Genomic DNA, 13,416 nt, shown 5'->3' with positions numbered 1-13,416 from the left:
GAACATCCATAAAAGAGCTTGCTATTGCACATTGTTGGGGCCTGCTTATTTAAATACATGGTTTGTTATGTATTTTTCCAGAGGCTGGCAACCTGAAGGTTGGTCAGAATGTTCATGGACGGCTGCTTCTTTTAGGTGATAATGCTCTGATCATGGTCTCAACTTGGGATCGGTAATCCTGAGAATCGTGAATGGAGGAGGGAGTTCAGGTTCCCGGCTGCCCCCATCAAAAATGCTGATCAGCATAGGAGGCTTTTCTTAAAAACATTATAAAAATTTTTCCAGTACAAAGCTGGCTTCTTGACCCCATTGTTTGTACTGAAATGAGCTGTTTCGCTCTAAAAAAATCAAAACCACCAAACAAGCCAAAAATGTTGAACCTTGATTTTTAGGGAGAAAATATTGATGAAAATGCAGAGTTTAGTGTTTGTTGGCTCTGTTCTCTTGGTGGGTGCTCACCAGTGGCTAATGTGCTGGGCAGCAGCTAATAATTGTCTGTTGTCAAAGAGAACTTCAACATCCAGTGAGACCTTGTTAAGGTCAAGCCTATTGAGAAAGAGAGTTTAATGTTGGTGCAATTTAAGTCCTGCAGTATGCAAAGGGCAATACTGTTGATCTAATCACTTGCTACTCTGAAAATACATCTACTATGTGAAATTAAAAAAAAAAAGTGATAAGTCTTGAATAATGAAGTGCAAATCTCCCAAAGCACCATATATGTGTTCTGCTTCTTGTATTCATGATGCATAGTGAACAGGTAAAGATTTTTGAGGATAGATGAGTAGCTGTTGTAATACCTGAGAGACTTCTAGATCAAATGCTTCAAGCTCCAAAATGCTTTTCAGTGTCTCTCCAGGACCCCATTAAACTCTCCAGTCTTAACCATATCTGGGTGTCATGAGGCCCTCAAGTTCCACTCATTCTCTACTGCCCTTTGTGTGCCCCTTACAACCTGCCCTGGTAACGATACCACAAAACATTTGAAAAGCTAAAGTTCTTGTAGATCCAAACTGTTGTTTACAGCTGAAGTTTTCGAGAGTTTAAGGGTGAAAGATGCTTTCAGAGATGTCTCTAATGAGAAGAGCCTGTGGTGAATAGATTTAAAAGCACATCTGCCTGTTTGGCAAATTATGAATGAATCCCATGATACTCAGCCCTAGGTGTTTTTTGTTTTTTGTTGTTGTTTTTTTTTTTTTTTGTTTTTTTTGTTTTTTTTGTTTGTTTTTTGTTTTTTGTTTTTTGTTTTTTTTCCCTCAAATTTGTTATTGAGCTGGGTAGTCTGGGAAGGCAGAACTGGGGAACAATCTCCAAGAAAAGGAAGTAGAAAAGAAGGAGAATTAGCTTTAAAATCTGGAAGAGGAGTCTGTAAAAGGTAAAAAGAAATGGAAGCAAATCAGAGGTGGTGTACCTTGTGAGTGGGACTTGAAAGCGGGGCAGTTGCCTGTTGGATCTAATGAGCTACAGCTGGGTGAACTGGGACAGGAAGAAGCTAATCCATCATGAATTCTGCTGGGTCCTTTTTCCCAGAGTATGTTGACATGTGTTCTTTCTTCTTTTTGTTTTCATTCAATTGTGCATTGTAATTTTTTCAGATTTTTTTTTTTATATTTTAAAACAGCAGCTAATGGTCTTTCTTTTTAGAAGGGGTAGTAAATGCTTTAAAATGGTTCAGTGTGAAGTGAATGCTGTATCTTTATTTGTTTTAAAAAAATGTGTGTAGTAAAATTGGACCTGGCCGGTGCCATTGAAACTAATCTGTGATGTGAATCTCTAAAATGGACCTGCTGAAATGTTACGGGTGTTACTTGGGATATTTGAGAGTATTAAATTGTTTGCTGCAAGGCACAGAAAAGTAAAACTAAAAGTTCGCTCTTGAATGTTTGATATTTGCCAGGCTGTTGTGTCATAGGTTGTGCTTATCTTAGTTGTCATTTCAGGTTTTTTCTAGTAGTTTCTACAAATTTTGTGCATGCAGTATCTATGATACTTTTTCATCAGCAACAGTGTGTGTAAGCTCCCATGCTTACACTCTTCTGTTTGTCATTTTTCGTTGAAGCATTGGTTATGAAACAGAATTGATTTAAACTGTGCTTCGCTTTTACGAAGTGCAGACCATGGTTCCTAAAGTGGTTCTTTATTAGAAAGAAAAAATCCAAAACCTTTTAAATTGAGTTTTAAAAATAAAATAGTTTTGGTATCAGTGACAAAATATGTTGTAATGTCTGGACCATTCAGAGGTCATACACTGATAAAAGGGACTCTGCCTGCTTGAAAATAATTTTCTAAAAACAGAAACTTTAGCTGTGTTACTAATAACAAATTAGCTTATTAAGACTTGGAAAATCAGTTATTACTAATTTTTTGGGGCTTTTACATTTCTCAAATAAATATCAGTGAGGTCATTGTTTTATAGTTACAATATATCAGCAACTTTGCTGGGGAAAAGCCTACCCGGGAGTGGGTTTTATTTGTTTTGTTTGGTAAGGTTTGTTTTAAGTAAGAACTTGACAAATGGCTGGAGATGTAACATGCGTCCAAAAAACCATCTGCCTGCCTTACGGTTCTTCATTATTTACTTGCTCACTTTTGGACAGTTAACATTGCAGGAGGATGATCACAAGTATATTACAGAATCACAGAATCACAGAATGGTAGGGGTTGGAAGGGACCACTGTGGGTCATCTAGTCCAACCCCCCCGCCGAAGCAGGGTCACCTACAGCAGGCTGCACAGGACCTTGTCCAGGCGGGTCTTGAATATCTCCAGAGAAGGAGACTCCACAGCCTCCCTGGGTGGCCTGTTCCAGTGCTCCGTCACCCTCATATTACGCATTTTAAGAGATGCAAGTTCTGCTTCCTCTGCTAGTGTTTCACAAAGAGACCTTGTCTGACGTGGGTTATAGAGAATACACTTGACCCTTAACATCGCCATTGAGGCCAGCCTTCAGGCTGGGGGCCGGGGAGGAGCACACCCGGCCCTGGGGACGGGCACGGCTGGGCTTGGGGCTGCTCTGGGGTTAGGTCAGACTTTGCTCGCTGAGCTGTTCCCGAGGAGCAGTGAGGTCACCTGGACTCTTCTTCTAGACAGAGTTGATAGTTAAAGCTGTTCAAAAGATTGGTTTTTTACCATATTGGAAAGAAAGTTACAAATAGATGGAAGAACCATGTTCACGGTAGATGTCTGAAATTTCACATTTGTTCTGCGCAGCTTTTTCAGGACTGTGACATGGTGTTATTCAAGGTAAAAGCAAATAGTAAGGAGTTTTTTTGCTGGGAGAATGCTGGACTGGCAAAAGCATGCCTTTACCTTGGTTATAGCCCCTTGCTTATACTTTTTCAACAAGGAAACAGTGAGTGGAAATTACTTGACAGATCTTGTTCCCTAATATTTTTCTCCCTTCTTCCAATTTAGTTTAGTGTTAAAATAGCATCTTAGTATTGGATGGGTAAAACTGCAAGTCAAATACTTTTGAATTTTAAGAAAGAAGAGGGAGAGGGGGAGTTTCTGCTTCGTGTGATGTTGAACACTTCATTTCATTTGCAAGAGATGTACATTTCTTCATCTTTGCTTGGATTTCACTGTGTATGGCAAGTTGGCTAATCACACTTCATAAATCTTCACACTAAACAGTCGTTTTACAAACTCAGGTGAGCAGCTTGTGCACTGACTGGAGGGATGAGCTAGGCTTGTGGTGAAAGTCTAGATGAGAACTGGAGACTGGGTTTAGTAGTTGTTGAAAGCAGGTGGGAGCTAGCCTTGTAGCTAGTGAGGCAAAAATGTGATTGAAAGCTGGATTGAACGTCACTGTGGGGGGCAAAGTTAGAAATCAGGAACACATACAAACAGAAGGACTGGGACGAGAGCCACTGTAGGACTTGGAAAGCGCTGAGAACAGATATGGAGGTGCAGCGTTGTGTGGATACTCACTGGCTGCCCTCAGGTCGTGCTTGGAAGTTCGTCACTGGAAGTTCATCCAGGCATCCAGAAGCTTTGTCCTTTGGTGGGTCAGGTCAGCTCATCGTAATGGTTAGAGACACGCCCTGCAAGACAGAAGAGGACAGAAGATCTATCTGATCGTGCCTAGGTAGCACAACCACATCGTCGTGATTTCAGTGGGTTCTGTTCCTGTTGCATATGCATTGTTATTCGAAGTGTAAATGCTTTTCATTTATTTTTCTCACAGATTTTACTTAGTGTTTGTGGTATTTCAGTGTCAGATAACTTCAGTACTTTGAAATATTTGTCAACATGGAATTTTTATAATGTTCAAAGTATTTACCCTGGTTTTATATCTTTAAAAGACATCACAAAAATAGTTTGGATCTGTGTTTGCTGCATCTGCTTGCATACAAGTCGGGCACCGTGCCCGTGGTTCAGCCCTTAGCTCAGCCTGTCATCTGATGGGGCTGTGGCTACTGCACGCTGGGATTAACCATTGGAGTGTGAAGCTTTTTAGTTTGCTTCTGAAGGAACCGGACCATCCTGGCTGAATTTTTAGAACCTTCGTTAATATCTTCACATAAATCAGTAGAAGTTTTAGTTTTATCTTTGGAGGGACTGGTTTGTCTGGGAGAACAAGAAAAAAGACTTTCCACCCAACTGGGTCCTGTTTAGTACATTGCTTGAAATAAGCTGCCATTATAATGAGAGGCTTTTTACTTTTCCCTGCTTACCTGGCACTGAGATCATGGTAATTCTGGAAGCAGAGAGTTTAGAGAGGTTTTGTTGAGCCTGAAGAGTTAATCCTCCTGTGTTAACAGCTTCAAAACATTCTGAACACACAGAGATTGAGAGGAGATCTGGAGATCATCAGCTTCAACTGCCAAGCATCAGTCAATATTGATGCTAAATAACATCAAACATATTCACTTCTTTTGATGCCTCTTAGTGGAAACTGTGGTTAAAAAATTCAGGATGGGGCAAAAATACAAGTTTCTAGTAGAATGTAATGTAAGTATGGATTTCTCGCTTACTGTCTAGCAAAGGCTTACTCGTGTCTTCTGCCAGAAGGGCACTAAAATTAAATTGTGCTTGCTGGGGGTGTTGGACGAATGTGAAAAAAAAAGATCAAGTATTGAGAAAATAATTTTCGTCTGAATGGTACCACTAAATCCCTAAAGAAGTAAAGGAATAAAATAGAAAAGAGCAGTTGTGTAGTGTTTAAAGAGTAAGTTGCATTTGATTTACTAGTTTTAAGATAGTAGTGAAAGAATTGTTTTTATGAATTGGTAAAAGCTGCTGAAGAGCATCAGCAAATATAATGGAGAAAACTGGAATTGAGAGTTAATAGTATTTTTGATTCATACAAGAAATATAGGTGGTTTTTTAATAGCTTAATTTAGGGCTGTATTTCTGCAGCCATGGTGCTCCTGTTAAAATGAAAATTAAGAAATATTGCATTTGAATGTGGGTGTGGAGATATCGCTTGAATTGTCAGCTGTTTTGATTGTCAGCTTGAAATGAAACAAATTTAATTGAAAGGCTGATCCAGCTGAGCTATTAGTGAGCTGCTTTCCATTAAAAAAATTAGCCTGAGCTTAGTGTGTAATTTTACCAAGAGAATAAATGCATTATTCAGTTGAACTTATCAGTTATGCTTGTCTAAATCTTTTCCCATTTTAACTGTACCTGGTTGTAGGAAAGAACAACTCTTGATGCTGAACAAGTGAGACACAAGATAACATAATGTTTACCAGATATCTTATATTGTTTAATGGTATTGTGCCAATAAAATACTAATTTAGAGCAGCTGTAGAAGTAACATGAAGGAATTTTAAGATCTATATAGGTTTTAATACATGCTTTTAGGATTAAATGTTATACTGTATTATATTGTGTTGTGTATATATATTGTATTTTTTTTTTTTTTTTTTTTTTTGATGCGGGTGGCTGACAAGCGTAATTCTTGTTTGCTAGTAGAAGATCCTATGCTGTGATTTTCAGCTGAGATGAGAGCAGGCCTTGTTGGGTGGTTTTGGGGCATATGCTTAAGCATGAGAAATAGATATGTGAAATCCAGGTTCTTCCAACCTTTGCAAGAATGGATTTCTTAATATCAGAGTTATATCCAGATTATACTTTCTTTCTGTTTTATGGCACATCTTATGAGTTGCTGTTGGTGTAGGCATCACTTTATGTACATATAATAACTAATGTTCTTTCTCACAGTGCAGGTATTAAACTTTTTTCTACCTGATTTTAACATATGGATACCAAATGCCTGTGGATTATGATTAATGGTTAAATGTTATGGATTGTTTGAATGGTGCTAGAAGTGTTTCTTATTACTGGTTGTTCTAGAGACGTTAACTTGTGAATATAAATTGTATGAGATAATCAGTTGGGGATTTTCTTTGTAAAACTAGCACTGCTCCAGAAATAGCTGTAGAGTCCAGCAGAATGGTCTAATGTTATTATTCATCAAGGCCTTATGAAGCCAACTGGTTTAGTTCTTCCTTTTGGTGCATCGCTTCAGCTGACATCAGATCTTCTTTAACAGTGACTCTGATATGGACCCAAACAAGATATTACTTGCAAATGATATAATTTTATAAACTGTATAAAGAAAGTTAAGGTTGTAAAGTAAATTCCTGAGAAGTTAAAACGTGTCCTGCTTTATTTATTTATTTTTTTTTAATTACTGCTGTGTAGGTTGGACCTCCTTCTGTTCAGGTGTTAATTAGGAACTGTGAATAAACTCAGATTTTGAAGTGCAGCTGTTTTCCAAAATATTTTGTAGGTATGGGACAGGCAGATAAGTATGGACTTTGTCATTGAGGTGAAAACTTTGAAAGATTTGTAATAAGAAAATTTAAAAATAACTTAAAATAACAGCATTGCCTTTGTCATAAAGTTTGCTTGATTTTTCTTTTTGAGACATTTGTTTTATTGTTAAAAAACCCCAACATTTAAGAACTAATAGTCTAGCAATGTATTCATGTAGTCTGAAATGGTTGATCTTGTTCCGGTGCAGTAATTATTTCTGAGTAAACAGACCTTATTACTTGCCACAGTTTCGTGTTCACATTAAATATGCATTTTACAACTTTGCGGGAATTCTTGTTGAAAAGCATTATGGTATTTTAATTGAAAATTGGATTATAGCAGAGCCTTTTTAAAAAAAAAAAAATTATTGTTCATTTTACAGGCTCCTTTGCAAAATTTAAAAATTTAATCTATTCCATCTTGCTTTTGGTACTTTTTTATATGCATTTTGATGATGTTTATTTTTCTTATTTCTACTTATAAGGCTGCCTTTTCTCTAATGCTGTATGGATTTTGTGCCAGGCGGTGATGCTGGTTGGGTTCCTCGGGGCAGCTGGTGACGGATGGCCAGTAATGACAGCACTGGGATGAGCGGTCAATTAGGAGCCTGGTCTGTGCACTGCAGGGAAGGCAGTGTTGCGTGGGACCATACTCTTACGTGTGCAAGTTTATCTTGTAGCTGTTTGATTTTAAATGAGATGACCTTTATTCTCTGTGGTTTATAACAGTTTCCATCTGACAGGTTTCAATATCAATGTAATTTTAACCTATAAAATCCTGCACAGAGTTTTCCTATCCAATACCACAGTGCTGTCTTTTTGCTTATTCCATATCCAGTATCTCCTGAATATCAATCTTACCAATTTTCAGTGACAGTTTAGCTGTAAAAAAAATTCATGAATCCGATTTTTTCTAAATGTATTACTTGAGCCTTTGGAAAGAAGGTGGGAAGTTTAACTTTTTTTTTTCTCCTAAAAGAAATTGTAGCATAGCAAATTTCTTGATACACTTCTAAGCTTGATAAGGAGGAGTAACACATGTGCGCAGTTATCCCGCTGCTGTTCAGGAATGATGAGCTTAGTTTTAGGCTGTGACATTCTCTGTTACTTGAAGAAGTCATCTGATCTTCCTGGATGTAGTACTTAGTATTTAGAAGGGTTCCAAAGCCAGATACATGTATTTATTATGAGATGGTCAAGTAGTGGAATGAAAGGGAGTAAGGTAATAGAAATAGTGCAGCAAATTCGGATGCCAACATATAATACTGAAATTATATATTATAATATATAATATTATATATTTGGGTATTCTATATCTATGTATATCTGGGTGTCAAAATGCATAGGACAACTTCTTTAATTACATTAACAAGAGAACTCTGGTGAAAAGTGTTTTAAAAGTATTGTCAAAACGAAGACTAAATATGTTTTTGTAGTTCAGATGTTATTAATGTGAAGAAAGATGAGAATTATAGTCTGTTTGAACAGTTTAGCGATTCCTTGCTAACTCATGCATTCAACAAACACCGTGAATAAGAATTACCAGGCTATGCTTGTTAATTTTAGCTATTTTTAGTTACTTATGCTACAGCAACCCTGTGAAGTACAAGTTGAAGATCCATAATGCCATTCACAGTGTAAACCTAAGTGGCAGTCTGTGCTCTGAAGGTTTTAGGTGATAAGATGCAAATAAGATGTATGGAGTACGATGCGAAGTGCTACATGGATTAAGAGTCATCTAGCTTAACGTGCGTAAGTCTGGTCTCTGGACCTCTGCCCCTGCAGTGGTCGTCCTTTGGTAACTCCTTGTAAGCAAGGGAGAGAAACACGTACTTGGAAGGGCACAATTAGTCCAATCCACTTTATATATTTGCTCCTGGATGAGTTGCAATGGGCCAGAGACGTGCTTCTTTCCTTCTTCGGGCTGTTAATGGGGTATAGGTGAGAAATACATCTAACATTTGGTTTGATGAATCTTTCTTGGGAAGACTGAGCAGTGATGCTGAGTATCACCCTCAGTTGCCTGCAGTTCAATCCCATTGTCCCTTTCTAACAATTTAAAAACTAATCAAGCTTACTTTTGGTTTTGTTCCACTTTGTATTTTCCATCTGTATGCTTACAAATAGAATGAAATGGTGATATGAAGATTCTTTGTCAAAATAACAAAAATACATATATTCTTTAGCTAATGGAAAGTGAACTTTGTTTGTAATATGTTCATGATTTTGTATGTCTCTTATTTTGGCCCATTATATTTCTATGCATGAACTGGTTTAGAAGAAAAGGTCGTTTATGGGGTACCTTCTTAAATATCAGACACAAGTCAGTGATTTTCTGTCATACTTATTGAGTGGAGCAGCTATTTTTGCATTGCATCATTGTGCATTTCACATCTGTCCAATGGTTCATAGACTTGAAATTTCCATAAGATCCAAAAATTCTGAGGGGGGAAGTAAAGGAAAAGGCTGATGGAAAACCACTGCTTTTTCCTAGTGCCCAGTTAAGAGGAAATAGATAATGGTGCTTGACATTGTTAAAAATGTCCCCGTTATTTTCAGGAGACTGGCATATGCCTGCCTTCCTCCCTTTTGGTATGCAACAACACAGAGTTGAAAAGGTATATTGTGTTAATGGGTATACTAAAAGTAATAGGATGCCATGCTATGCTTACTTGGTTGATCTGAGTTGAATATTATTGAATATTTATCTGTACTTTTTCCCTTGATAAGGTCCCACAGTGTAGATGTAGTGATAATGAGCAACATTGGTTTACACCTACGGGAAGTCTTAAGGGAGCTGTAGCACAAGTGATATCCCATTCACTTTTTAATCGTTACATTTTTAAAGTCATGTTCAAGGATTCATGAGTTTGTTCTTTCTTGCTGCATCCTGTAAACTTTTTTTTCTTCCTCTACCTTTTTCCTCCTCCCACCTCCCCTTTTCTTCACTTTTTTTTTTTTTTTTTTAAACCAGGAACTTTTCCTACACCTCACTTGCACTGTGGCCCCCAGACCTTTGTCCTGGCACAGCCAGAAGAGATGTATTCAAGAGTGTAAGAGAGAGAGGGAGGAAGAGGAATATCTTTACAGTACCATTTTATGATACATGAGTCAAATTTTAACAGTTTACTGCTTACAAATGTAGGATATCTTCTCTGCTCTTCTCCCTGATTTTCTGTCTCTGGCATGTAGTGCCATATTATTCCTCATGCTGGCTCTGGCATTCAATCAGAAAAGAGCAGATTGGATTCACTAATCAGCACAAGCCCCCGTGATCTGTGTTTAACTGTTTTGTGTATTTTTCAGTTCAGCAAGTGATGGAATGTATTGTGTTTTGACGTGCAGTAATTGCTCATTCATCAAAGCTGTTCTGTAACACAGCAAAACAAAACTGCGAAGAAGACGACACAGAATTTAAATTATGTTTTTATTTCACATGGGCTTTTCTGGTAAGGTTATATAGACTATAGTTCTTCCTTCAGTAAAAAATCGTAGAATCATAGAATGCTTTGGGTTGGAAGGGACCTTTAGAGGTCATCTAGCCCAACACCCCTGAAGTGAGCAGGGACATCTTCAACTAGACCAGGTTGCTCAGAGCCCCGTCCAACTTGGCCTTGAATTTTCAAGGGATGGGGTACCCACCATCTCTCTGGGCAACAAGTGCCAGTGTTTCACCACTCTCATTGTAAAAAAATTCTTCCTTAGATCTAGTCTAAATCTGCCCTCTTTTCATTTAAAACCATTACCCCTTGTCCTATCACAACAGGACCTTGTAGAAAGTCTCACTTCAGCTTTCTGGTAGGCTGACTTCAGGTACAGGAAGGCTGCTGTAAGGTCTCCCCGGACTCTTCTCTTCTCCGGGCTGCCCCAGGTCTCCCAGCCTTTCTTCGTAGGAGAGGTGCTCCAGCCCTAGGATCATCTTTGTGGCTTCCTCTGGCCCCACTCCAACAGCTCCATGTCTGTCCTGTGCTGAGGGCTCCAGAGCTGGATGCAGTACTCCAGGTAGGATCTCACCAGAGTGGAGTAGAGGGGCAGAATCACACTTCTCTTGATGCAGCCCAGGATATGGTTGACCTTCTGGGCTTCGAGCGCACATTGGTGGCTCATGCCCAAGTTTTCATCCACCAGTACCCCCAAGTCCTTCTCAGCAGGGCTGCTCTCAATCCTCTCATCCCACAGCCTGTATTGATATTGGAGGTTGCCCGACCCAGGTGCAGGACCTTGCACTTGGCCTTGTTGAACCTCATGAGGTTCACACAGGCACACTTCTCCAGCTTGTCCAGGTCCCTCTGGATGGCATCCCATCCTTCTGGTGTGTGAACTGCACTACTCAGCTTGGTGTCATCTGCATACTTGTTGAGGGTGCACTTGATCTCGCTGTCTAGGTCATTGATGACAATGTTAAACAGCACTGGTCCCAGTACGGACCCGTGAGGGACACCACTTGTCACCGGTGTCCATTTGGACATTGAGCCATTGACCACTACCCTTTGACTGCAACCATCCAACCAGTTCCTTATCCACTGAGCAGTCCACCCATCAAATCCGTATTTCTCCACTTTAGAGAGAAGTGTGTTGTGAGGGACTGTGTTGAAGGCTTCACAGACCTCCAGATAGATCACATCCATAGCTCTTCCCTTGTCCACAGAGGTAGTCACTCCATCATAGAAGGCCACTAGGTTGGTGAGGCAGGACTTGCCCTTGGTGAAGCCATACTGGCTGTCTCAAATCACCTCCCTGTCCTCCGTGTGCCTTAGCATAGCTTCTAGGAGGATCTGTTCCATGATCTTCCCAGGCACAGAGGTGAGGCTGACAGGTCGGTCGTTCCCAGGGTCTTCCTTCTTACCCTTTTTAAAAATGGGCATAATGTTTCCCTTCTTCCAGTCACCAGGGACTTCACCTGGCTGCGATGACTTTTCAAATGTGATAGAGAGTGGCTTGGCAATGACATCAGCCAATTCCCTCAGGAGTCTGGGGTGCATCTTATCAGGTCCCATAGACTTATGTATGTTCAGGTTCCTCAGGTGGTCCCAAACCTGGTCTTCCATTACAGGGGGAGGGGCTTTGCAGTCCATCAACTGGGGACGGGTGAGGAGAGAGGTTGCCAGGGAAGACTGAGGCAAAAATTCTGTTGAGTACCTCAGCCTTCTCCTCATCTGTTGATACGAGGCTGCCATTCTCGTTCATTGGGGGGGTTCGCTTTCTTGGTATAGTGTCTTGAATCATGTTACTGCCCTATAAATTGGTAACTCATTAGCAAGGCGTTTCTGTGGTAAAACAAAGCATATATAACTGGTAATCATACAATACCAGGCAATCTTTTCTAATTTTAAGCTTGAAAACTTCAGAAGGCTACTCTTGAAGTTTCATATATTCCACGGTGTTTCAGCTGAACGTCCTACCTACTGATACTCTATGTTCTCAGAGGGCAGTTTGGACAAGACGACTGAGTGCAGAAGGTATACTGGGTGCCTGGATTCTGTGCATTAAGTTTGAGCTGCCTTAATTTCTGTACTATTTTGGCTGATTTTTGGGGGAGTGTTTCCGACAATCTCTAGTAAGAGGGCGTAAATGAAAAGGACATCAGAAGTGTGTCTGTGCTGTGCTAAAACCTGCTGTTTAATATTACAGAGTTTTCTAGCGAAGAAATATGTAGAATTTCCAGATTAGAGCAGCATCGATGTGTGATGACTTCTGGTCACCACAGTCCTGACTGGTCAAGGAAAGATCCTATGTGTGTTTACTCATCTTCCCTGATGGGTGGGGTGTCATGGTTGTTCTCTGCTGTTGCCAATAAGAAGTCACAGTAAGACTAAAATTGTTCTTTTGGAAATTTTTTTTTTTTTTTTTCACTCACTCTTCAGAAGATGTTTGTCATGCTGAAGATGGCATCTAGTATGTTCCATAATTGCAGATAATGGCATTGCTAACCACAGGGGATGTGTTCTGTTACTATGTCCCACAGAAGGAAAAAAAAGGGAAGAGGCAGCAGTTTGGGATACAACAATAAAAAAGTACATAATGTTTCATTCTATTTCTGTGTTCTCTTGGAGCAAGTCAATTTTAAAATTCCCTTAGCAGATACTCTCTTATTTTCATCCTGGTGCTTTGCCTCATTTTAGACCAGTTCTGTAAAAGTAATGAGTCTTACAGAAACAAAATTAGTTCGATTGGGATGAGTAGCATGGCTGTGTAGTTGTTTTTCTAGAGCATGGTTCCTAAAGGTAGTCGATACAAGATGGCAAACTGATATTTCTACAGTTTGAGTTGAAAAGTTAAGTTAGCTTTCAGGACAGAGGTGTCCTCTGTCTGCTCACAAGTGCTAGGATACTTTATAATGCATGTTCTGTGATTGTATGGTGTGAAGCAGGTCAGGGAAATGCTCACATTACCGTGTTGGCTGTAGCTCTCGGGCATTGTGAGACCTTTGACATTCAGAATCAATTATCCAGGACTACCAAGACCACTGATATGACTGTTGAGTTAAAACCTCTCATTATCTTGAACAGTGTGTGTGTGTCACAGTTCCTTTAATTGCTTGCCTATATATTTAATTTCCTTTGAAGCTTGTTACTGTGGAAACAATGATGTGATTGGTCTAAGCCAAGTTAAGTAGAGTATACACATTTATTATGCAGATCTGAAGTGGTTTA

At 39.5% G+C, this 13,416-nt stretch overlaps 1 protein-coding gene across 4 annotated transcripts in view; it reads left to right on the top strand.

Annotated features, from left to right (window-relative positions):
• SLC36A4 (solute carrier family 36 member 4) overlaps positions 1-13,416 on the top strand; it is a 123,521-nt gene that overhangs the window by 58,540 nt on the left and 51,565 nt on the right. The window contains exon 11 of one of the 4 annotated variants that reach the window (XM_075417318.1): positions 82-2,164. The exons of the other annotated variants lie outside the window; for them this stretch is intronic. Within the exon in view, the coding sequence (XP_075273433.1) occupies positions 82-83 (2 nt within the window). The 3' untranslated portion in view covers positions 84-2,164. Of the gene's footprint in view, positions 1-81; positions 2,165-13,416 lie in introns of those variants that run through there. 4 annotated transcript variants of the gene reach the window in all.

The sequence above is a fragment of the Opisthocomus hoazin genome, chromosome 1 (assembly GCF_030867145.1).
Source record: "Opisthocomus hoazin isolate bOpiHoa1 chromosome 1, bOpiHoa1.hap1, whole genome shotgun sequence".
Taxonomy (NCBI): Eukaryota; Metazoa; Chordata; class Aves; order Opisthocomiformes; family Opisthocomidae; genus Opisthocomus; species Opisthocomus hoazin.
This window is presented reverse-complemented; position numbering and strand designations above follow the sequence as displayed.